The sequence below is a fragment of the Nicotiana tomentosiformis genome, chromosome 12 (assembly GCF_000390325.3).
Source record: "Nicotiana tomentosiformis chromosome 12, ASM39032v3, whole genome shotgun sequence".
NCBI lineage: Eukaryota > Viridiplantae > Streptophyta > Magnoliopsida > Solanales > Solanaceae > Nicotiana > Nicotiana tomentosiformis.
The window spans coordinates 135,850,903-135,877,097 of NC_090823.1; the positions used below are offsets into that span (position 1 = coordinate 135,850,903).

Consider the following 26,195-nt stretch of genomic DNA (forward strand, 5'->3'; position numbering starts at 1 on the left):
TGCACCCCAAGGTGAGGTACTGGGCTTGACGAAACCTTTCTCTAACAAATCTTTTTACTACTCCTTCAATTCGGCAGGTGCCATTCTATACGGAGGGATGAATATTGATTGTGTTCCTGGAAGCAAATCGATGCTATAATCAATCTCTCGCTCTGGAGGAATACCTGGAAGCTCATGTAGAAACACATATGCATACTCTTTGACTACGGGAATAGACTGAAGTGTAGGTATCTCAGCATTTGTATCTTTAACTCGCACAATATGATAAATGCACCCTTTTGCGATCATTTTCCTCGCCTTCAGAAAGGAAATAAACCTACCTCTAGGTGTCGCTGTATTACCTTCCCATTCAAGGACTGACTCACCCAGAAAAATAAAACCTGGTTGCCTTTGCTCGGCAATCAACTATGGCATAGCAAGCTGCCACCCAGTCCATGCCCATGATAGCATCAAAATCCATCATCTCTAGCTCAACTAGGTTGGTTGAGGTTTGACAACTACAAACTGTCATCGTAAAACCTCGGTAAACCAGTCTAGCAATAATCGGTTCTCCGACCAATGTAGATACCGAAAAAGGATCACTTAGTATTTCAGGCACTATACCAAACTTCCCCGTGACAAATGGGGTAATATACGATAAAGTAGATCCTGGGTCTATCAAGGCATAAGTATCATGAGAGCAAATAGTCAATATACATGTCACAATGTTTGGTGAAGACTCATGGTCCTGTCGACCCGCTAAAGCATAGATACGGTTCTGATTACCTCATAAACTGGAACCTCTATCTTTGCCTCGACCTATACCAGCCGAATATAGAGACTCACACCCTGAAGGATGTACGAACATATATGATCCTATTGCTAAACTCGCTGGTTGTGCCATACCTCCAAAATCTCTATTTGGGAAATCTCACATCATATGCTCTGGATGCCCACATGTATAACAAGCATCAAAACCTGCTCTGCATTGGCCCAAGTGTCCTCTACCACAAATGTCACACCGTGGCGGAAATGACCATGTCTGCCTTGAACCTCACTATCGCTGTAAACCCAATGCCCGTGAGCTCTCACGTGGTCTTGACCGAGTACAGCGGTCATACCTATAACCTTATAACTGAGGCGGCGGAGGCCTAGGTGGTCATCCGAAGTACTGGGGCCTATAACTACCCTAAGACTACTCTTGAGACCTGGTAAATCTCATCCTCTTACGCTGTCCTTTCTCAGTCCTCTCTGTACCTGCTGCCGATACCTACCCCTTTCTATATTCTGAGCGAATGCCTGAATCCGGGAGATATTCATACTATCCTGCAATGCAGCGGTGGCACATGCCTCGGTTAACTCTAGGGCTAACCTTGCTATAAACATGTGGATCCTGTCCCGCATAGTAGCAACTATGGATGGTGCATATCCGACCATTGAGTCAAAACAGAGACTATACTCTCGAACACTCATATTGCCCTGCTTGAGGGCTAGAAACTGATCGACCCGAGCCTGCCGGATCTCCCGCGGTAAGTACTGGTCAAGGAAGGCATCTAAAACAATTTCCCAAATAGCTGGAGGTGCATCACGTCCCCTGGACCTCTCCCATCCCTCTTACCAAAGGATGGATATATCTCGAAGTCGAAAGGCTGCTAGCTCAACTGGCTCTTTCTCTGTGGCATGCATAACCCGAAAGATCCTATGAAACTGATCTATGAAATCCTGCGGGTCCTCCATCTGATCTGTCCCCGTGAACTCTGGGGGGACTAGGGCTGGCAAGTGGGCCGGTCCCGGGCCTAAATAGGCCAAGTGGGCCGGTCCAAACGGTCCCGGGCCTGGTCCCGGCCCGGGCCTAAACGGGCTTTTTGTATGGACCGGCCCGGGATCGGGACTGGGACCATTTGGTCCCGGGCTAAACGATCCCGGCCCGCGGGCTGAACGGGCTAAGTGGGCCCAACATATATTTTTTTTATAAAAAAAATTAAATAGATATTAGAGACAAAAGGATGATAAAAAAAATATCTAAGGCAATGCTTTGTAAATTTTATTATAGAATTGTGACCTAAATTTTATTTAACATCCTAAATTTCAATATTCAATATTTAATATCGAATATATATAGTATATAAGATGTATATATAGTATATAAGATGTATATATAGTATATCGATATAAGATGTGTGTGTGTGTGTGTGTGTGTATATATATATATATATATATATATATATATATATATATATATATATATATATATATATATATATATATTGTCAAGACCCAATTTCACCTATAGGTCATGATGGCACCCAACATTACAGCTAGGCAAGCCAACTAATAAGTCAATCGTACATTAGTTAAACTTTTATTCTAAGAAAATAATAAAATACCAACTTCTACCAATGTGTGTGCCAAGACCCGGTGTCACAAGTGCATGAGCATCTAGTAGATTATACAAAACTCCAAATACTGTCTGAAATGAAATAGACAGAATATAAATATAAGAAGAGACACTGGTAGCTGCAGAACGGCTCAGAAAGGCAGCTCACCACTATGCCTCAGGATGATGTGGGTATATGATGATAGATCCTCCACTAGTACCTGTCTCAGATCCTGCACAAAAGGTGCAGCAAGTGTAGTATGAGTACGTAAACAACGTGTACCCAGTAAGTATCAAGCCTAATCTCAAAGTGGTAGAGACGAGATGGCCGACTTTGACACTCACTATGAGTCAATAATAATTGAAATAAAATTAGGATATTCAAATCAGCATGATTTACAGAATTTACAAATAATTTATTTAATCAGCGGAAATAATCAAATTCCTTCAGATGTAACAATTCTCAATATATTAATTAAATTCCTTCAATTCAAATAAATTCCAATTTATCAATTAAATCTCATTTACAGGAGTAACAATTAATTCCTAAACAAGCAAGATTAATAATTCATTAAATTCCAAGGATTTTCCAATTTATTACTTAGCTTCACAAGCTGAAATAAATTATTAAAGTATCGTGTAATTATTATTATTACGCATGATTTCTACTGAGGACGTACGACCTGATCCAGAGTGTCATGTATACTGCCGAGGGACGTACGGCGCGATCCATAGATGCATCTATCCTGCCGAGGCGTTCGGCCCGCTCCACAAGAAAGGAGGACATTTTCTTATGTGCCTCCGGAAGGACAGTATGTTTATTATAAAATAAATTTGGGAGGAGAACAATTTCTTTTGATAATTAATTGATTTAAATAGAAAATCAAGCCTATGAGATTTCCATCCTTTAATATCTTTATCAAACAATTCACAATATATTCATATATATCAATTAATATTAATTAATCAAAGAATACAATTTACACAAGTAGTACATGCTTTGAGTCCTAAACTACCCGAACTTTAGCATTAATAGTAGCTACGCACGGACTCTCGTCACCTCGTACGTACGTAGCCCCCACAATTAGCAACAATTATTTAATCTTAATCACCTATAAGGTAATTTTCCCCTCACAAGATTAGACAAGAGACTTACCTTGTCTTTCTCCAATTTAATCCACAATTTTGCCTTTTCCACGATTGTCCAACTCTGTCTGGCTCGAATCTAGCCAAAATAATTCGATACAATTACTAAAAATTATAGGAAATAAATTCTATAAGGAAATACTACATTTTTAATAAAAATCCCGAAATTAATTAAATATTCGCCCACAGGGCCCACATCTCGGAATCCGGTGAAAGTTATGAAATCCGACAACCCATTCAACTACGAGTCCAACCATACCACTTTCACTCAAATCCGACTCCGAATCGATACCGAAATCTCAAAATTTTGTTTCTATGAGATTTCTAAACTTTTCCAAATCTCAAATCTCAAAACACTAATTAAATTGTGAAAAACAATGATACACTTGTATATGTAGACCAAATCCGAGTTAGAATCACTTACCCCAATGTTTTTCCCTTGAAAATCTGCCAAAAGTCATCTCTGCTCAAGCTCAAGTTCGTCAAAAATGGCAAATGGGACGAATGCCTTCTTTTTATAAAACTGCCCAGCAGCCTTCGGAACTAGTCCTCGATTGTGGCATCGAACATGTGCCTTCGATCAGGGCATCGAGGTTGGACCTTCGATCAGGGCATCAAACTTGGGTCTCGATCCTAGCCCTTGAGTCATACCTTCGATCATGCCCTCGAGCCTTGCCTTCGATCGCGGCTTCGATCACAGGCTCGAGCCTGGACCTCGGTCGTGGCCTCGATCAGGGTATCGAGGTTGGGCCTTCGATCATAGCCTCAATTATGGCATCGAGCTTGAGCCTTAGATTGTGACCCTCGATATTGGGTTTCGATCCTGGCCCTCGAGCCTTGCCTTCGATCATGGCCCTCAAGCTGGACCTTCGATCATGGCCCTCGAGTTGGACCTTCGATCATGGCTTCGATACACTAGCTCGAGCCTGTACCTCGTCAACCCTGGGCTCGATACCTGGGCTCAATATCTGGCTCGATATCTCGGCTCGATATCTGGCTCGATATCTGGGCTCGATCACAGCCCAGAATGTCCAACAGAAGAGGAAAAATTGCAGGAGCTTTTTAACTCAAATTTTTGATCCGTTAACCATCCGAAACTCACCCGAGGCCCTCGGGACCTCAATCAAATATACCAACAAGTCCTAAAATATCATACGAACTTAGTCGAACCTCTAAATCACATCAAACAATGCTAAAACCATGAATCATACCCCAATTCAAGCTTAATGAAACTAAGAGTTTTCAACTTCTACATTCAATGTCGGAACCTATCAAATCAACTCCGATTGACCTCAAATTTTACACACAAGTCATAAATTACATAACGGAGCTATGAAAATTTTCGGAATTGGATTCCGACTCCGGTATCAAAAAGTCAACTCATCGGTCAAACTTCCAAACTTAAGTTATTATTTTTAGCCATTTCATGCCTAATTTAACTACGGACTTCCAAATAAAATTCCGAACACACTCCTAAGTGCAAAATCATCATACGGAGCTGTTGGAATCATCAAAATTCTATTCCGGGGTCGTTTTCTCAAAATGTTGACCGAAGTCAAACTTAGCACTTTAAGGCCAACTTAAGGAACCAAGTGTTCTGGTTTCACCCCAAACACTTTCAAATCCCGAACCAACCATCCCCGCAAGTCGTAAATCATTACAAGCACCTACAGGAAGTTTTATTTTAGGGAACGGGGTTCTAAAAGTTAAAAATAACCGGTTGGGTCATTACATTCTCCACCTCTTAAACAAACGTTCGTCCTCGAACGGGTTTAGAATTGTACCTGAAGTGCTGAGTAAGTCTGGATATCTGCTCCGCATGTTTTCCTCGGCCTCCCAAGTCGCTTCCTCGACTGGTTGGCCCCTCCACTGGACTTTTACTGCAGAAATCTTCTTGGATCTCAACTGGCGAACCTATTTATCAACAATGGCAATTGGCTCCTCTTCATAACCCAAGCTATTATCTAGCTGAACTGTGCTAAAGTCTAACACATGTGATAGGTCGGCATGATACTTTCGGAGCATAGATACGTGAAAAACTGGATGAACTCCCGATAGGCTGGGAGGAAATGCAAGCTCATAAGCAACCTCCCCAACTCGTTTCAACACCTCAAATGGGCCTATAAACCTTGGGCTCAACTTGCCCTTCTTCCCGAATCTCATAATTTCCTTCATCGGTGAAACCTTCAAGAGAACTTTTTCACCTACCATAAATGATATATCACGCGCTTTCTGATCTGCGTAACTCTTTTGTCTGGACTGTGCTATACGAAGTCGCTCCTGAATCAACTTTACCTTTTCCAAGGCGTCCCTTACCAAATCAGTATCATATAACTTAGCCTCACCTGGCTCAAACCATCTGATAGGTGAACGACATCGCCGACCATATAAAGCCTCAAATGGAGCCATCTCAATGCTGGATTGGTAACTGTTATTATAAGCAAACTCGGCCAAAGGCAGGAGACTATCCCACTGACCTCCAAAGTCGATCACACTTGCCCTGAGCATATCCTCCAAAATCTAAATTGTCCTCTCTGACTGTCCATCGGTCTGCGGATGAAAGGTTGTGCTGAACTCTACACGGGTCCCCAACTCACTCTGTACTGCTCTCCAGAAATGTGAAGTAAACTGAGGACCTCTATCTGATATGATGAAAATTGGCACACCGTGCAACCGAACTATCTCCTGAATATAAATCTCAGCCAACCTCTCTGAGGTATACGTAGTCACAACAGGAATAAAATGTGCCGACTTAGTCAACTTGTCAACAATCACCCAAACTGCATCAAACTTCCTCAAGGTCCACGGCAACCCAACTACAAAATCCATAGTAATTCGTTCCCATTTCCACTCTGGTATGGTCATCTGCTGGAGTAGGCCACCTGGCCTCTGGTGCTCATATTTAACTTGCTGGCAATTTAGACACTGAGCTACATACTCAACTATGTCCTTTTTCATTCGTCGCCACCAATAATGCTGCCTCAAGTCACGATACATCTTCGTAGCACTTGGATGAATAGAATATCGAGAACTGTGTGCCTCTTCCAGGATCTTTTTCCTCAGTCCATCCACATTAGGAACACATAGAAGATCCTGGAGTCGCAGAACACCATCCGCTCTAATAGTAACTTCCTTGGCATCACCTCGTAGTACCATTTCACGAAGAACCACCAGGTGTGAGTCATCATACTGGCGAGCCTTGATCTGCTCAAATAGTGAAGATTGGACCACAACACATGCAAGAACTCGGCTGGGCTCTGAAACATACAGCCTCACAAGTCTGTTAGCCGAGGATTGAATATCTGAGGCTAATGGCCTTTCCTCTGCTGAAATGAAAGCCAAACTACCCATACTCTCCGCCTTTCTGCTCAAGGCATCTGCAACCATATTTGCTTTGCCTGGATGATACAAGATAGTAATATCATAATCTTTTAGTAACTCCAGCCATCTGCGCTGCCTCAAATTTAGATCCCTCTGCTTGAACAAATGCTACAAACTGCGATGATCAGTGTAAACTTCAGAAGATACCCCATAAAGATAATGCCTCCAAATCTTAAGAGCGTGAACAATCGCAGCTAACTCCAAATCATGTACCGGATAATTCTTTTCGTGGGGATTCAGCTGACGTGAAGCATATGCAATAACTTGACCTTCCTACATCAATACACAACCCAAGCCAATGCGCGAAGCATCGCAATACACTATATACATCCCCGAACCAGATGGTAACATTAACACTGGTGTTGTAGTCAATGATGTCTTGAGCTTTTGAAAGCTCACCTCACAATCATTGGACCATCAGAATGGAGCACCCTTCTGGGTTAATTTGGTCAAAGGTGCTGCAATAGATGAAAAACCTTCCATGAACCGATGATAATAACCTGCCAAATCCAGAAAACTCCTGATCTCTGTCGCCGAAGTGGGATGATGCCAATTTTGAACTGCCTCAATTTTTTTGGGATCAACTTTAATACCTTCGCCCGATACAATATGTCCCAAAAATGCTACAGACTCTAGCCAAAACTCACATTTAGAGAACGTAGCATATAGTTTTTGTTCCCGCAATGTCTGAAGCACTACTTTCATATGATGCTCATGCTCCTCCTTACTACGTGAGTAGATCAAAATGTCATCAATGAAGACAATGACAAATGAGTCAATATATGGCCTGAATACCCTGTTCATCAGATCCATAAATGTTGTCGGGGCATTAGTTAAACCAAAAGACATTACCAGAAACTCATAATGACCATATCTAGTACAGAAAGCAGTCTTCGGAACATCCGAATCCCGAATCTTCAACTGATGGTACCCCGACCTCAAGTCGATCTTAGAGAATACCCTAGCACCCTGCAACTGGTCAAATAGATCATCAATACGCGGCAACGGGTACTTGTTCTTAATAGTGACTTTGTTCAATTGGCGATAATCAATACACATCTGCATTGTTCCATCCTTCTTTTTCACAAATAATACTGGTGCACCCCAAGGCGATACACTCGGTCTGACAAACCCTTTGGCTAGTAACTCTTCAAGCTGTTCTTTCAATTCTTTCAATTCTTTCGGAGCCATGCGATACGGTGGGATAGATATAGGCTGGGTATCTAAAGCCAAGTCAATACAGAAATCAATATCATGATCAGGTTGAATACCTGGAAGATCTGACGGAAATACATCGGGGAACTCCCGAACTACAGGTACTGAATCAATAGCTGGAGTCTCTATAGTAGTATCCCTAACATAGGCTAGATAAGCCAAACAACCCTTCTCAACCATGTGTTGAGCCTTTATAAAAGAAAAAACTCGATTAAATGAACTAACAGGCGAACCCTTCCACTCTAGCTTAGGCAATGCTGGAATAGCCAAAGTAACAGTCTTGGCATGACAATCTAGAATAGCATGATATGGAGATAACCAGTCCATACCCAGAATAATTTCAAAATCAGTCATCTCAAGCAATAGGAGATCTGCTCTAGTTTCATAACCACAGAATGTAATAATACATGACCGGTAGATCCGGTTCACAATAACAGAATCGCCCACAGGAGTGGACACATATATAGGAGTACTCAAGGACTCACGAGAAACACCCAGGAATGGAGCAAATAGAGATGACACATATGAATACGTAGATCCTAGATCAAATAATACTGAGGCATCTTTGCCACAAACAGAAATAATACCTATAATCACGGCATCTGAGGCCTCTGCATCCGGTCTAGCCAGAAAAGCATAGAACCAAGCTGGAGCGCCAACTGGCTGGCCTCCGCCTAGCTGACCTCCACCTCTAGGATGGCCCCTACCCACCTATCCTCCACCTCTGGGTGGTCAGACTACTGGTGGAGCAACTGGTCCGGTAAGCATAGGCTGCTGACCCTGCTGTACTGGTCTACCCCGAAGCCTGGGAAAAAACCTCTACATGTGACTGGGATCCCCGCACTCATAACAACTCTTCGGTGCGATGGGCTGGTGACTAAGATTCTGGCCCTGGGGACCTGAATACCCACTGGGAGGACCCTGAATAGCTGGTAGGCGGTAAGAACTCTCTAGGATAGCACTGATATAAGGTCGCACTGGAGCACCTTGAGGAGGTGGTGGTTCTAGATATTGGGGTCTGCTGGACTGTCCCCTCACGAACTGACCTCTGCCCCCGGACGGAGCACCTCTGAACTCTCCAGAGTACCTGAACCGCTTATCTCTCATAATCTGCTCTCGGCTCCGCTGACGTACACCCTCAATCCTCTGGGATATCTCCACAACTCGCTCATAAGAAGTACCCATCTCAACCTCTCGAGCCATATTAGCCTGAATACTAGTATGTAAACCGGCTACAAACCTTCGCACTCTCTCCGCCTCAGTAGGGAGTATCATTAGTTCATGGCGAGATAATTCAGAAAATCTCGCCTCATAATCAGTCACTGACATCTGACCTTGCTGGAGCTGCTCAAACTGAAACCGCAACTCCTCCCTCTGGGAGGGTGGAATATACCTGTCCAAGAAGATACGGGTAAACCTGTCCCAAGTCATGGGAGGAGAATCTGCTGGTCTACCAAGAGCATAAGACTGCCACCATCTACGGGCTCTACCCTCTAGCTGAAAAGTAGCGAAATCAACCCCATGGGATTCCAATATGCTCATGTTGTACAGTCTATCCTTGCAACGATCAACGAAATCCTGTGGATCCTCATGTCGCTCACCCCCAAAGACAGGAGGATGTAGTCTAGTCCATCAGTCCAATAGTTTCTGAGGATCGGCGGTTACAGCTGGCCAGGGCTCAGGTGTAGCTGCTGCCACTGGTTGGACTCCACCCACGGGTAGTGCAACCTGGCTCTGATACCATGTTGTCAAGACCCAATTTCACCTATAGGTCGTGATGGCGCCCAACACTACAGCTAGGCAAGCCAACTAATAAGTCAATCGTACATTGGTTAAACTTTTATTCCAAGAAAATAATAAAATACCAACTTCTACCAATGTGTGTGCCAAGACCCGGTGTCACAAGTACATGAGCATCTAGTAGATTATACAAAACTCCAAATACAGTCTGAAATGAAATAGACAGAATATAAATATAAGAAGAGACACTGGTAGCTGCAGAACGGCTCAGAAAGGCATCTCACCACTATGCCTCGGGATGACGTGGGTATGTGATGATAGGTCCTCCACTATTACCTGTCTCAAATCCTGCACAAAAAGTGCAGCAAGTGTAGTATGAGTACGTAAACAACGTGTACCCAGTAAGTATCAAGCCTAATCTCGAAGTGGTAGAGACGAGATGGCCGACTTTGACACTCACTATGGGTCAATGATAATTGAAATAAAATTAGGATATTCAAATCAGCATGATTTACAGAATTTACAAATAATTTATTTAATCAGCGAAAATAATCAAATTTCTTCAAATGTAACAATTCTCAATATAATAATTAAATTCCTTCAATTCAAATAAATTCTAATTTATCAATTAAATCTCATTTACAGGAGTAACAATTAATTCCTAAACAAGCAAGAATAATAATTCATTAAATTCCAAGGATTTTTCAATTTATTACTTAGCTTCACAAGCTGAAATAAATTATTAAAGTATCGTATAATTATTATTATTAAGCACGATTTCTACTAAGGGCGTACGACCTGATCCAGAGTGTCGTGTATACTACCGAGGGACGTGCGGCGCGATCCATAGATGCATCTATCGTGCCGAGGCGTTCAGCCCGCTCCACAAGAAAGGAGGACATTTTCTTATGTGCCTCCGGAAGGAGAGTATATTCATTATAAGATGAATTTGAGAGGAGAACAATTTATTTTAACAATTAATTGATTTAAACAGACAATCAAGCCTATGAGATTTCCATCCTTTAATATCTTTATCTAACAATTCACAATATATTCATATAGATATCAATTGATATAAATAAATCAAAGTATACAAGTTACACAAGTAAGGCATGCTTTGAGTCCTAAACTACCCGGACTTTAGCATTAATAGTAGCTACGCACGGACTCTCGTCACCTCGTACGTACGTAGCCCCCTACAATTAGCAACAATTATTTAAAGTTAATCACCTATGAGGTAATTTTTCCCTCACAAGATTAGACAAGAGACTTACCTCGTCTTGCTCCAATTTAATCCACAATTTTGCCTTTTCCACGATTGTCCAACTCTGTCTGGCTCGAATCTAGCCAAAATAATTCGATACAATCACTAAAAATTATAGGAAATAAATTCTATAAGGAAATACTACATTTTTAATAAAAATCACAAAATTAATTAAAAATTCGCCCGCAGGGCCCACATCTTGGAATCCGGCAAAAGTTATGAAATCCGACAACCCATTCAACTACGAGTCCAACCATACCAGTTTCACTCAAATCCGACTCCGAATCGATACCGAAATCTCAAAATTTCGTTTCTATGAGATTTCTAAACTTTTCCAAATCTCAAATCTCAAAACACTAATTAAATTGTGAAAAACAATGATACACTTGTATATGTAGACCAAATCTGAGTTAGAATCACTTACCCCAATATTTTTCCCTTGAAAATCTGCCAAAAGTCGTCTCTGCTCAAGCTCAAGTTCGTCAAAAATGGCAAATGGGACGAATGCCCTCTTTTTATAAAACTGCCCAGCAGCCTTCGGAACTGGTCCTCGAACTGGGCCTCGATCGCGGCATCGAACATGTGCCTTCGATCAGGGAATCGAGGTTGGGCCTTCGATCAGGGCATCGAGCTTGGGTCTCGATCCTAGCCCTCGAGTCATACGTTCGATCATGCCCTCGAGCCTGGACCTCGGTCATGCCCTCGATTAGGATATCGAGGTTGGGCCTTCGATCATAGCCTCAATCATGGCATCGAGCTTGATCCTTAGATTGTGACCCTCCATATTGAGTCTCGATCCTGGCCCTCGACCCTTGCCTTCGATCATGGCCCTCGAGCTGGACCTTCGATCATGGCCCTCAAGTTGGACCTTCGATCATGGATTCGATACACTAGCTCGAGCCTGTACCTCGTCAACCCTGGGCTCGATATCTGGGCTCGATCACAGCCCAGAATGTCCAACAGAAGAGGAAAGATTGCAGCAGCTTTTTAACTCAAATTTTTGATCCGTTAACCATCCAAAACTCACCCGAGGCCCTCGGGACCTCAATCAAATATACCAACAAGTCCTAAAATATCATATGAACTTAGTCGAACCTCTAAATCACATCAAACAACGCTAAAACTATGAATCATACCCCAATTCAAGCTTAATGAAACTAAGAGTTTTCAACTTCTACATTCAATGTCGGAACCTATCAAATCAACTCCGATTGACCTCAAATTTTACACACAAGTCATAAATTACATAACGGAGATATGAAAATTTTCGGAACTCGATTCCGACTCCGGTATCAAAAAGTCAACTCATCGGTCAAACTTCCAAACTTAAGTTATTGTTTTTAGCCATTTCATGCCTAATTTAACCACGAACTTCCAAATAAAATTCCGAACACGCTCCTAAGTGCAAAATCATCATACGGAGCTGTTGGAATCATCAAAATTATATTTCGGGGTCGTTTTCTCAAAATGTTGACCGAAGTCAAACTTAGCACTTTAAGGCCAACTTAAGGAACCAATTGCTCTGGTTTCACCTCAAACACTTCCAAATCCCAAACCAACCATCCCCGCAAGTCGTAAATCATTACAAGCACCTACAAGAAGTTTTATTTTAGGACATCTTATATACTATATATAAGATGTATATATAGTGTAGTATATATATTAAATATATATAGTGTATATATATATATAAGCTATATATACATCTTATATACTATATATAAGATGTATATATAGTATAGTGTGTATATATATATATATATATATATATATATATATATATATATATATATATATATATAAGCTATATTCGATAAGCTATATATATATATATATATATATATATATATAGTGTGTGTGTGTGTGTATATATATATATATATATATATATATATATGTATATATATATATAAGCTATATTCGATATGCTATATATACATCTTATATACTATATATAAGATGTATATATAGTATAGTATAGTATATATATAAATGTTATATTCGATAAGCTATATATACAGCTTATATACCATATATAAAATGTATATATAGTATAGTATAGTATATATATTAGTCTAAAGACAAAAGGATGTTAAAAATAATATCTAAGTCTAAAGACAAAAATATTGTAAAGAGATATGCCTTGTAATTTTATTATAGCATTAAAAAATATGGCAATATCTTTCTTAGTCTTCATCCCCCTATGGAATGAGCACAACAAGGTGCTAATACCACCATTGAGAAGAAAAAGAAACTAATCAAGATGTGCCAAAATATAAGTTACATAATACATACTAATTTTTGTTCATACAAGTTACATGGTATCTCTTACAAACTTCATAAATCTATCAAGGTCCGGAGGAATTTTCGTTGGTGGTGGCGAAAACGTTGCTTGGTCATCGCCACTTCCGGGCGAAGCAACATCCTTCGCAAGTTCAGCTAGCATTTCTTCGTAAGCTTCGTCTTTACCTGGTTGTGATTCAGCAAGTCCAAAATTTCTTCTTTCCGATAATTTATATGAGTAAATAAATAGCACAAATATTATTTATATTTATAAATATCGCTCTTTATGGTTGTGCGAGGAAAACCTTTATAAGTAGGATTAAAAATGTTTCTAATATAATGCACAAAGTTAGGATCAGAAGGAAACTATAGGGTAAACACATAACAGTTACCATTTTTGCCAATTCTTTCCGATCTTTTTTTGGATCATAATATAAAATACCATCGGTAACAGTGTTAATTCCCGGTTAAAATTGATTTGAACCGGTACTAGGGTCAACCTGACTAGGAGTAGGTAGACGTTTCCCCTCGGCCAAAGCTTTCAGATGAAGATATCTCACTTTATCTTGAGGGTGTTTCATTATGTGTCTAGCCAAAGTTCCCGTCCCCCTCCCCCCTCCCCGCGATCCAAAATATTTAAAAACTAACTCTGTGCCACAAGTTTTACACTTAGCCTTATTTTCTGGAATTAGTTGAGTAAAAAATGGCCAAACGGGAGATGTTTCCGTCCGTTTGCTAGGTTGTCTAGAAAAAGTAGGGGTAGTAACAGGAGTATCAAATGGGGCATCATTTGGATTAGCAGAGTTATCACTAGTTGGGTTACTAGTTGGTGTATCATCATCCGGTTGAGTTTCATCAAAATCTATTTCCTCGTCATCATTTTCATCAATAGTTGGATTAGAATAAAGAGCATTCATTAATTCATGATCTAATTGTTCACCAGATCTAATATTATGGCAAAATTGACTTTCAGTAAATTGTAATAAACTATTATCGCTATCAAGAATAGCAGGTGTAGGACGTATATGGAGTTTGGTTCGGGGAGCCCGGGGCAGTGGGGGAGGAACATATTGAGCACTAGATTCGTCACTCTTGGATTTTTTTTTATTTTTACCAAAAAGTTTTTTTAAGGAAGCCATCTTAATTAATAAAGTAATAGAAAATAAATAAAACAAACAAAATTATAATATTAAAACTTAAGAGTTGGAACGAGTTTACCGAATTGATGAACAACTTGTTGAAAATTGATTATCGTTGAAGACTTCAATTCACCAACTTCACAATTATTTCACAAATTGTAACAATAAAGTAAGCAATAGTAGCAATTATAGAAGAAAATTAGAGAGAGATTGTGATAGATTGATGATTTTGTAAGAAAAAATAAAAGAATGATGGGGTATTTATTGTTGAAAATAGGGAAAAAGTGTAATTATAAAAAGTTTGGGATTAAAACAAAGTTGGGGGGTTAAATGGCTATTTTATAAATAGCCAACGGCTATTTTTGATAGCCCAACGGCTATATTTTTTTTAAAAAAAAATAGCCGTTGGGACCATTTGGCCCGCTAAGGGACCGGGCCGGTCCCGGGCCCTGGCGGGCTAAACGGTCCGGGGCCTGACGGGCCCAAATCATAGGACCGACCCACGAGACCGGCCCAGGCCCACTAAAACCGGGCCAAACGGTCGTGGCCCGTTTAGCCCGTTTGGCCCACGGTCCCGGGCCGGTACCGGGCCTGGACCGGCCCACTTGCCAGCCTTAGGGGGGACTCAAAGAAATAAACTCTCGGACCCTTGAACTCCCAGACCCCTCAGAAGATCCTGCACTAGCCGATGCCCTAGCTTGTTGCTGGGTACCTACTAACCGTGTCAACAAATGCACCGCACTCCTCAAGTACTAATCTGATAGAAGTGGGGGAAACTGGATGTGCGATATCCCTAGGAATTTCCTCAGGTGGTGGAGGAGCCGGTAATGCTGAGTAGGGGTCTCATCCTAGGCCTCAGACTGGGCCCCATCTACTGGGGGTACCCTATTGGACCCCTCACCTACTGCTGTATCTCCCTTCTAGCTAGCCGTAGTCTCACAAGTCACCATCATCTGTGTATGCAAATACCAACACATAAGTTTAATTCAAATTTCCTATAACTCAGTTCTACAACATGATTTAGATTTGAAAGAAGGGTAACCAACTCCTAAATGCCTTGTAGTTCCCTGCCTATTTAATGTGGTGCACAACACATCTATAAATAAGACCCTACTAGACACAGTTTATAGACTCCCTAGAACAGAACTGCTCTGATACCAAGTTTGTCACACCCCGAACCTGGGGGCGAGATAGGCACTCGGCGCCTCACCTAACCTAGCGTACCAAAACTAAGGGACTTTGAACATATAATATCATAATTTGGCCATGGGGCCACATTGCAAAATAATTTGCAAAGAAAAATATAAAACTGAACGGAAACTAGTGCTGACTAAACATCAATATAAAGTTGGACGGACAAGGCCGTCATAACTACTATAACTAACAAACTAACAAAATATACATACCAGGCTTACAAGCCCAACATACTGCACTAACTGACAGGATATGTCTATAAGCCTCTACTAATGGATGTATTGTGATCGGAACAGGGCCTAGAACTACCCATAACAATGTATACATACATACAGAAGATGTACACGAAACCCTAGACCCGACAACTCCGAAGGACGTGGAGCTTACCGATCAGGTTGAACTCGGGAAACACCTACTGAGGAGGTCTACCCGTTTGTCTAGCTGAACCTGCACGCATGAAATACAGCGTCTCTAGAAAAGGGACGTTAGTACGAAATAATGTACCGAGTATGTAAGGCAATAACATAACTGAAAACTGAAACTGAACTAATAATACAATAACTGAAAGTAACTGGGAGTCAAAGATGATCTGGAGATATACTTACCTGCCGATATTGGCTCAACTCCTTCAATATAGTAAGTAAAATAAATGTTCGACCCTATAAGGCTCAGTACGAGTAACTGCTCGGCCATAGTAGGCTCGCTCATAAGCGCTCGACCATACTAAGTTCTATATCACGACCATCCTGGGATCGCTCATAGGCGCTTGGCCACAGTAAGCTTGGTATATAACTTACCATCTGATCAGAGGTTGCCTAGTAGGGGCCTGCCCATCGATTATAGCTCGATAGTGGCGAAAATACTGTAATACTAAAATATTGTAATACTGTAACTACATGTGTTTGATAACGAGGCATAACGAGAAGTTCATACTCCCGAATTTATATACATTATCCTAGTCTCATAAGTTACAGTATTCTCCCTTATCGGGACTTTATATTCAATTGAGTATTGTCTTCGACGAAACATTATTTTCTTTAATTCCTTTAGCTTCTGAACCTTCCAACCTTCTTTGTACTTGTTGTTCATGATATTCAGTATTTGTAACCTCTAAGGTAACATGATTAACTTACTTAATATATTTTCAAAGATGGTCTCATTTTTTATCCTACATTAGTTTGCTCACGACGCACTTTTACGTATGAAAATATAGGGTGTAACATCATCATCCTTTTCCTCTGTCCAACTAAATGAAAGACCATCAGATGCCTCCTTTTGTAGTGGTTCTTTACTTCCTTCCCCCTCAACTACAGGCACCACAATAGTAGTATCTATCTCTTTACCCAGATCATCTGCACCCTTTTCTACAGTGAATTTATCCAAATTTTCTCCACTTGTGGTTTGTCACTCGTGGGTGGGAGAGTGTCTAAAGGTGCAACATCTATAGCGGATACCAAAATATCTAATTTTGAAGGAGGAATTTGTACCTGATTAGCAATGATTGGAACTGATTCCCCCTGAACCACAACTTCCTTGACCGCTGTGTCTACCTGAGTAACAGTATCAGGCACTTTCTTGATAGATTTTCTTGGAGCAGCCTTGACCTTGAGGATATCGGAGAAGAAGGAGCATGTATTGGTGTTGGTTCACTTGATGGCTTGACAGTTTTCTTTGATTTGGACTTCATGTTTTTGGATTTTGCTTCAACTTTGGATGATAACTTGGCTTTAGAGGGAGTCTCGCTGGATTTAGGCATGGTGATCATAGAAGAGACTCGATGAAGGGAATGGGAGAATTGGTTCTTGATATTTGCTCTTGATTCTTGCTTAGGGTTTGAGAGAAACAGTGAGGTCTGAAAAGCTGATCATAAAGGTCTTCTAAAGACGTTACTCCTGATTTGACTGGAAGAGAGAAGGTGGCCGAAATTTGAGTTCTAACGGGACTCTTATAACGACTACTTTGACTGTTAGGATTTCAGGAATAATTGAACTCTAATTGCACTAGGATTCCCCCTTACTCTTTGACTAGAAGACAACTAGAAGTGATGCCAACAAAATTAGAAGTCTGAGCAAAGTAATAATTTTAGGATATTAAGTCCCAGTGAATTAAAACAATATAGCACGTACCTAAGTCGAAGAACCAACTCCGTAGTAGCTCCTTACTTGTTTCTGCAACAAAGCTTCAGCACTTCACATTAGTATCATGCAATATAGTTATCAATCGGTTTTTTCAAGCAAGTGTGTGTGCTTAATACAAGCACAAAGTTGAATCAACACATTGTACTTAATTATCCACATCTAATTATACATTTTCTAGCCAATCACTCGGGTTCAACCTAGATGGATGAATTGATTAGACCTAGTTCTAGTCTGTTCCTTTCAAAGTGATCCATACTCGGAGCTTTAATAAAAATATCAGCAATTCGATCTTCAGTTTTACAAAAGTTAATTGAGATATTCCCCTTTTCAATATTGTCTCTGAGAAAGTGGAGTCTAGTGTCAATATGCTTGGTTCTCTTATGCTAACATGGATTCTTAGCAATGTTTATGGCACAGGTATTATCACAGAAAATGGAAACGCAATCAACAAAAGTACCATAGTCCCTTAGCTATTGTCTTATCCATATCAACTCAGCACAACAGGATGTTGCTGCCATATATTCAGCCTCAGAGTTAGATAAGGCCATTGAGTTTTGCTTCTTTGTTCCCCAAGACACTAGACAAGAACATAGAAAATGAGTTGTTCCTGAAGTGCTTTTTCTGTCAACATGAAAACTTGCATAGTCAGCATCAGCATAACCAACTAGATCAAAGCCATATCCTTTGGATACCATAGGCAGAGTTCAGAAGTCCCATTGAGATATCTTAGTATCCTTTTGACAGCCTTTAGGTGAGATTCCTTGGAATTTTCCTGAAATCTTGCACACAGTCCCACACTAAATACAATATGAGGCATGCTTCTTGTAAGGTACAACAGTGACCCAATCATTCCTCTATATAGTTTCTATTCAACACTTTTCCTTTCTTCATAAAGGTCTAGTTTTGTCGCAGTGGCAATGGGAGTGTCAACGGACTTAGATGAGTCCATGTTGAACTTCTTTAGTTGTTCCTTGATGTATTTTTGCTGATGTATCATGGTTCCAGTAGGTGTTTTCTTGATTTGAAGCCCCAGAAAGAAGTTCAATTCACCCATCATGCTCATTTCAAACTCATTTTCCATCATCCACATACACTTGCACAATCAGAATATTCTTCCCTTTGCTTCTTAGAAATAGAGTATTGTCTGCCTTCCCTCTTACAAAGTTATTGTCTAAGAGGAACTTTGAGAGTCTTTCATACCAAGCTCTTGGAGCCTGTTTCAGTCCATAATGAGCTTTGTCCAGCTTGAACACATAGTCAGGAAATTCTTCACTTTCAAATCCAGGAGGCTGTTTGACAAACATTTCTTCATTCATATAACCATTCAAGAAGGCACTCATTACATCCATCTTATACAAGGTGAACTCCATGTGAGCAGTAAAGACTATCAACATTCTTATAGCTTCAATTCTAGCTGTAGGTGCAAACGTCTCATCATAGTCAATTCCCTCCCCTTGATTTTATCTCTGAACCACCAGTCCGGCCTTGTTCCTTGTGATGTTTCCTAGTTCATCCAGCTTCTTTTGAAACACCTATCTGATACCTATGACAGTTTTGTTCTTGGGTCTTTGTATCAAGTGCAGACCTTGCTTCTTTCAAACTGATCTAGCTTCTCTTGCATGGCTATAATCCAGGAGGAGGAGTTTGGGGTCCACAATGACCTATATAAAAGAGCAAGCTTCCTTGATGAATTAAGTCTACTCTGGATGCTCAAGTGTCACATTAGAACTATTCGTGCTTAAAAGCTCAACCCATTGCCTTGTTAATAAATCATAAGTGTGTGGGTAATTGTTGGTCCCAATTGATGTGTGATTGATGCATTTTTTATTAGCTAGAATAGCTCTTAACTTGTGGAGGTAGGAATTACCTTATTTGCTTGAGTACAAGCAAAAATTTAAGTTTGGGGGAGTTAATAAGTGGAGATTTTGACTACATATTAGTACCTTTTTGCTTTTATTTTAGTCCAAAAGCGTTTAATTGTGTTTCCGAAAATTGATAAAATATGCTTAATTGCTGGAATGGTAGAAAAGGAGCCTCAAAGATGAAATCCAACTCAAGAAGCAGTAATCTGAACCAAGGACAAAAATAGGCACATGAGTTCTAACATGCGGACCGCAGATTCTCATCTGCAGTCGCAGATTATGAAGTAAAGGCTATCAGAGATCTGTGAGAAGTGTGGTCCGCATATGAAACATGTGGCCGCAGAAGCAAAGCAAGACCAAAAGTTCAGAGAACATGCGTATGAAGTTCAACGAAAGTGTGGACCGCATAATTATTATGCGGTCGCAGAAGATCAGCTATGCGGCCGTAGTTGCATTTGTGCGGTCCGCAGAAGAGCCATGTGCGGCCGCACTCAGAAATGTGCGGACCGCAGAAAGAGAGAGATGCAGCCGCGGTTCAGAATTGTGCGGACGCAAGATTCCAATCCTGTCAAGATGAAGCAAAGTGTGGACCGCACATGGAATTGTGTGGCCGCAGAACCTCCGAAAGGGCAATTTTGTCCGAAATTTCCAGCACTGTATAAATACTAAAGAACCGGATTCTTTACCGTATTTCTTAAACTTGAAGTAAAGTAAACAGTAAAGTAAACACATCATTTTTTACGTAGAAAATCACCCGGTTCAAAAGATGCAAAAACCATGACTTACTACGTAAGATTTTCAACTGCAACTCCACTAGAACAATGAGCCAAAAATATATCAATTACAGAACTGTAATTCAATACTCTCGAGTACTCCTACTATGACTATTTGATTTACAAGTTACTCAAACTTGTAAAGCAAACACTCACTCCAACTTAGTAATTGTTAGTGGCACTTGATTACAACTCGAGTTTCTAAAACACATTTGCTAGAGTGACTCAAGAAGAATACAATACAGGTACTCGACTAGAGCGAACAACATATGATTCTTCAGTTAATGTGTAAAAGGATAAAAACAGAAGTCCAAAGTAGATAATATTAAACGCATAGACTTGAGATCTTCTAGGAGTCCTATACATAGTGAGCTTCTCCTTTGATAGGACTTATATTGTTCCAAGGACTCCACAAGCTTTGGGACTCTTGTCTCTGACTGAATTATCCATATCTTCTTGAGCAACAACCCTTATTACATGTAGCAGCCTTCTTCCATCAAACTCGGACATGGATAACTTTGAGATAAAGTTATTGTCTTGTACAGACGCACAATCATCAACCAGAGGAACTGATCCTTTATCCTGAGAAGCTGGTTCTTAAAACAGTTAAGCAGCTACGTTGAGGACCTGATTCTTTGAATCATTATATTTAAACATACTTTGTTAATCATCAAAATCTCAATACTCAACAAACATTAAGAAGCTAAGCACGTACTAAGAATTTTTATTTCATAGAAAATTACAAGCATCAATAATAAACGTTCCTTTTCATTCCCTAAAGTTTAAAACAAAACCCTCCCCATACATCTGATTCATAGAATTCACAAAGTACTAATTGTTACCCAAGGGTAGCCCGGTACATAATATATCTCGCGTTCATGCAGGGTCCAAGAAAGTGCCGCACCCCAATGGATGTAACGTAGACAGTCTACTGTTTCTACGACTCGAACCCGTGACCTATAAGTCACACAGAAACAACAAGTACTAACTGTAGCCTTTTCATTAAATTTTGTGTCCACCGTAACGCCTTTGCCTTCGCTGAAACGAACGCAAAGCTGCTACGAAATCAGCTTCATCCAATTCAGGAAAGAACTTATCCACAAAGCAGAATTCACTATAAGCCAATTGCCACAACATGTAGTTGCTAATCCTTAGCTCTCCACTAGTTCTTATCAGTAAATCAGGATTAGGATATTCTAAATACTTAGTCTCTAATTCTGTGTCAATTAATTTGTCATTGATATCCTCTAGTTGAATAACTCCATCCTTAACTTTGGCAGCAATCTTTTTAGTTGCTTGTATTATGTCATATCTTCCACCATAGTTAAGTGCAGCCACAAAATGAAGTCCTGTGTTGTCCTTTGTGGTTTCCTCGGCGTGGTTTATCGCTTCTTTCAGAGAATTGGGAAGGTTGGACTTATCACCAATAACAGACATTTTCATTCCATACCTACAGACATTAATATAAGTACAACGTGCAATATCTCTGAAAATATTGTAAAGGGAAACAAGTGAATATAATGAGAAAGTAGTAAAAGAATAGTAAATTCATGACCATTGCAATAATGAGCAGTGTTGTGAAGAGCGTGAAGCGAGCAAAAGCGACAACCCCCATTTCGCTTAAAGCGAGAAGCGAAGCGTTCGCTTTTTTGAAGTGAAGCGGAATTTTAAAAAAAAAAATTAAAATAAATACTGCATAGACAACACATGTAATTGTAAGCAAATGTCCAATACTTCAATATAAAATCTAAATAGTAGCATCAATTAAAGCACAAAATAAGCATCCTATTCTTCTACAAGATTGTCAAATTATTGTATTCTATTATCATTATTATATTGCTCGTCCACTTCTTCAACTTTTTCGTCATTAAAAGAACAACTACATAGTACATAAGAAAGATAATAAGAACTAACAATAAAGGATATAAAAATTAAAGTTAAAATAAAAAAAACTGGGCAGAGGAAAAAAAAAAACTGGACAGTAAACTGGGCAATTTTTTCTTTCACTGTTAAAAATTGGGATCAATTCTGAGAAAGAACCGAAAGTAAAAAAATAAATTCGCCAGCATTTCGCTGCTTTTTGGATGTTTAAACAGTGAAAGAAAAAGAAAAAGAAGAAAAGAAGAAGAAGGAGGAGGAGGAGAAAAATCAGAACATACATGTTGTTTGAACTTGAAGTTGAAGAAGTTGATGCTTTCAGTCGATGAAAAAGAAGAAGTCGACCAGTGTCTTTAAAACCCTAGTCGCATTGCATTTGTTCGTTTAATGAAAGACCAGACCTCGTTTATAATAAAATAGGGCTGAGTCTGTTTTAAAACACAGAAGCGGCCGCTTCTTCGCATCGCATCGCTTTCCCGCTTCTCGCTTTTTAGTGGGAAGCGGTTGCTTTTCTACACCTGAGTCGCTTTAGCAGGGTAAAGCGTGCAGCTTCTCGCTTCGCTTTGCTTCTCGCTTAAAGCGAGGAAGCGGGCATTTTTTAAAACACTGATGATGAGTAAGGTGAGGAGGTCGAAGAAGTATTGGTGTGAGGTGATTAGGCAAGATATGGCGTTGCTCCAGCTTACTGAGAACATGACCATAGATAGGAAGGTGTGGAGGTTGAGAATAAAGGCAAAGGGTTAGGTGGTCGAGTATTATCCTTGTTTGTAGCAGTAGATTTGACACACCACTTAGTGCTTTCCGTATTGTTTTTCCGTACCCATAGTCTTCTGTTGAGTAAATTTCATGAGTGGTCATTCAACTTTGTATTTATTACGCAAAGGTCACTTTTCTTATTTATGTTACGTAAAAATCATTCAACTTTGTGTTCATTACCAAAAAGTCACTTTTCTTTTTGTTGTTACACAAAAATCATTTTACTTTGCTCTATCTATCATAAAAGTCACTATGACCAGATTTTATAATACTTTTACTTGAAAAGCCTAGTATGCCCTTGACGTTATAAATTCTCTCATTTATGTAATACCTTCCACTCCCTCCGTTCCAGTTTATATGAACATATTTCCTTTTTGGTCCATTCCAAAAAGAATTACATATTTCTAAATTAGGAAATAATTTTGTTTAAACTTACAATTCTACCCTTAATGAGAAACTTTTATAACCACATAAATATCCTGGGCCCCTTTTTGATTTGTTTAGGACCACAAATTTTAAATATCTTCATTTTTTTCTTAAACTACGTGTCTAGTCAAATAGGTTCACATAAATTGGAACGGAGGGAGTATTTCATATACTATATAATATACTTTTACCTAGGTATTTTGCTTATAATTAAATAACTTTATATTTTTTATTTTTTATTTTTATAATATATCCATACATTTAATATTTTCATGGCACTCAATTTGTTTAATCATATTCAAACATGAACATATCTTAAATATAAAAATGTTAAAAATATTTATTTGAAATAATAAAAATAGATTTGCTTAACAAATGATAGTTTTTTATAGTCAATAAAAATTTTAAAAAACTTTCAAAGATATTTGTATTTAATATTAAGTTTTTAAAAGCTTTATCTGTTAATATTATTTATTTGAAAGTATTAATCTGATGTGTCAATGTGCAAAATAGAGATATTTTATTTATTGGATTAATGGGTATGGCTTGGCTGATAAATCAGTAAGCTTTGAATTTATATTAAAAATAGCTCATTAAGCATGGTTAAGAATGTGAGCTTGAGATTTGTTCAAGGTAACTTTATGAACAAATTTAATATTACTACTTATATATCTTGAAAAGTAATATTAAGAAAAACTTAAATGTACGAATATATTATAAAAATAATATAAAGTTATTTTAATTATAAGCAAAATATCTGGGTAAAAGTATATTATATAGCATTTAATATAGAAGGTATTACATAAATGAGGAGATTTATAATGTCAGGGGCATAATAGACTTTTCAGGTGAAATGTTTATAAAATCTTATCAAAGTAATTATTGTGATAACTAGAACTTAGTAAAATAATTTTTGTGTAACAAAAGAAAGAAAAGTAATTTTGGGTAATGAACACAAAGTTGAATGACTTTTACGTAACAAAAGAATGAATAGTGACTTTGGGTAATGAACACAAAGTTAAATGACCACCTATGAAATTTACTCGTCTTCTGTTACTACTTGTTATTGTCTTGTGTTTCGATTTTCTGATTGCATTACCTTTTGCTAGTTTTGCATTTTTGCTTTGGTTGTCAGATCGGTTTGCTTGTTATTGCCCCTCCCCTCTCCCCTTCCTGAGCCGAGGTCTTCCAAAAACAACATCGCTGCCTTTTTAAAAGGCAAGGGTAAGGTCTGCGTATACTCTACCCTCTTAAGACTACACTTGTGAGATTATACTGGGTATGTTGTTGTTGCAATAATGAGTAAAATAATTTAAAAACAAAACTCATATACAAGAAGATTTTAATAGTTGATTGTCAGTTAAAAGTAGTACCTCATGAAGTCGTGAATAAGCCCTTCAAAGTAGCTCGTCATCAAGAAAGTTACCTCTGCCTGTCCAATATATAATTGCAGAAAATGTGTGAAAAATCTGAAATTTTGAGTGCACTTGACAAATTTATCTTAACTTCCATCAACCTAAAAGGGGTTATGGTGAAATTTTTTGTGTAAATATTACTTAAAATATTTTTGAAGCAGTTCATGTTTATCAATGTCTGCAGAATGCAGCTTGATTATATACTTCAAATACAAAAATTAATTATCACGGAATACGAAAATGTAATTGGACAATCATACCTAATCAAACCAGATTAAATAAGCCTTTAATTGGAACTCTTTATCAGTGAAACTTTTGCACCAATAATGTGTGTTGATTAACTATCTGAATTTTTACATTATTCACTCCCCAATTAATTCTCACATTGTAAATTCTTCCTTATTTCCTCTTCCCTTCGTCAATGTATAATTAAAAAATTAAAAAGAAAAAATAACTAAATACTCGTGCTTACCTTGGGCCTTGACCAATTCTCAGTAGAAAAAGCATAAGCAGAAAGAACTTTGACTCCCCATTTTGAGCAATAACGGCACAAATCTCCGAGCACTTTTTTCCCAGCTTCATGACCTTTTTCCGGTGACAAGCCTCTCTCCTTAGCCCATCGCCGGTTACCGTCCGGTATGATAGCTACGTGTTTCGGCATCAGCTCCGGCTGCAATCCTTCTATCAACAGCTCCTCTTTTGATATTACTCCAAATGGAAGCTTACAAAATTGGCGTCGAAACATTAATATTGAATTAGATAAGGGCATTATGGGTTTTTTTAAGTAAAGCCGGAGATTCGATGTCTCCGGTGATTCGGAGAAGTAGGTGGCGGCGGAGCTGCGGCGGGAGAGTGGTGATTTTGGATCAGAGATATTTGGGCAGTAAGGAACACTTGCTGCAGTGTGTTTTGGCTTCGTTTTGGGATTATTCAAACTAACATGTTGTGAGCTGTGTATTAATTATAGCACGCTTGCCAATTTAGGCCAATTTTTTAAAAATATTTTAGTGCAAGCAATTAGGCAAATTTTTTTTCTTTGTAATATTAAACCTGCATTTTAATAGAACACACCAACCGGCCTTGCTAAACAACTCGAGTATAATACAACAACAACAACCCAGTATAATCTCACTAGTGAGGTCTGGGGAGGGTAGTTTGTACCCCTACTGTAATGACCCAACCGGTCATTTTAACTTTTAGAACCCCGTTTCCTAAAGTAAACCTTCTTG

General features: G+C 39.1%; 1 protein-coding gene across 1 annotated transcript; it reads right to left on the reverse strand.

The window, feature by feature from the left end:
- Positions 1-21,186: 21,186 nt before the first annotated feature.
- Positions 21,187-25,910, reverse strand: LOC104121265 (dehydrodolichyl diphosphate synthase 2-like). Its single transcript, XM_070191984.1, has 3 exons — positions 25,439-25,910; positions 24,925-24,983; positions 21,187-21,977 (listed from the first exon to the last, which is right to left on the reverse strand). The coding sequence occupies exons 1-3, from the start codon at positions 25,733-25,735 to the stop codon at positions 21,494-21,496; spliced, it is 840 nt and encodes a 279-aa protein (XP_070048085.1). The 5' UTR covers positions 25,736-25,910; the 3' UTR covers positions 21,187-21,493.
- Positions 25,911-26,195: the final 285 nt, after the last annotated feature.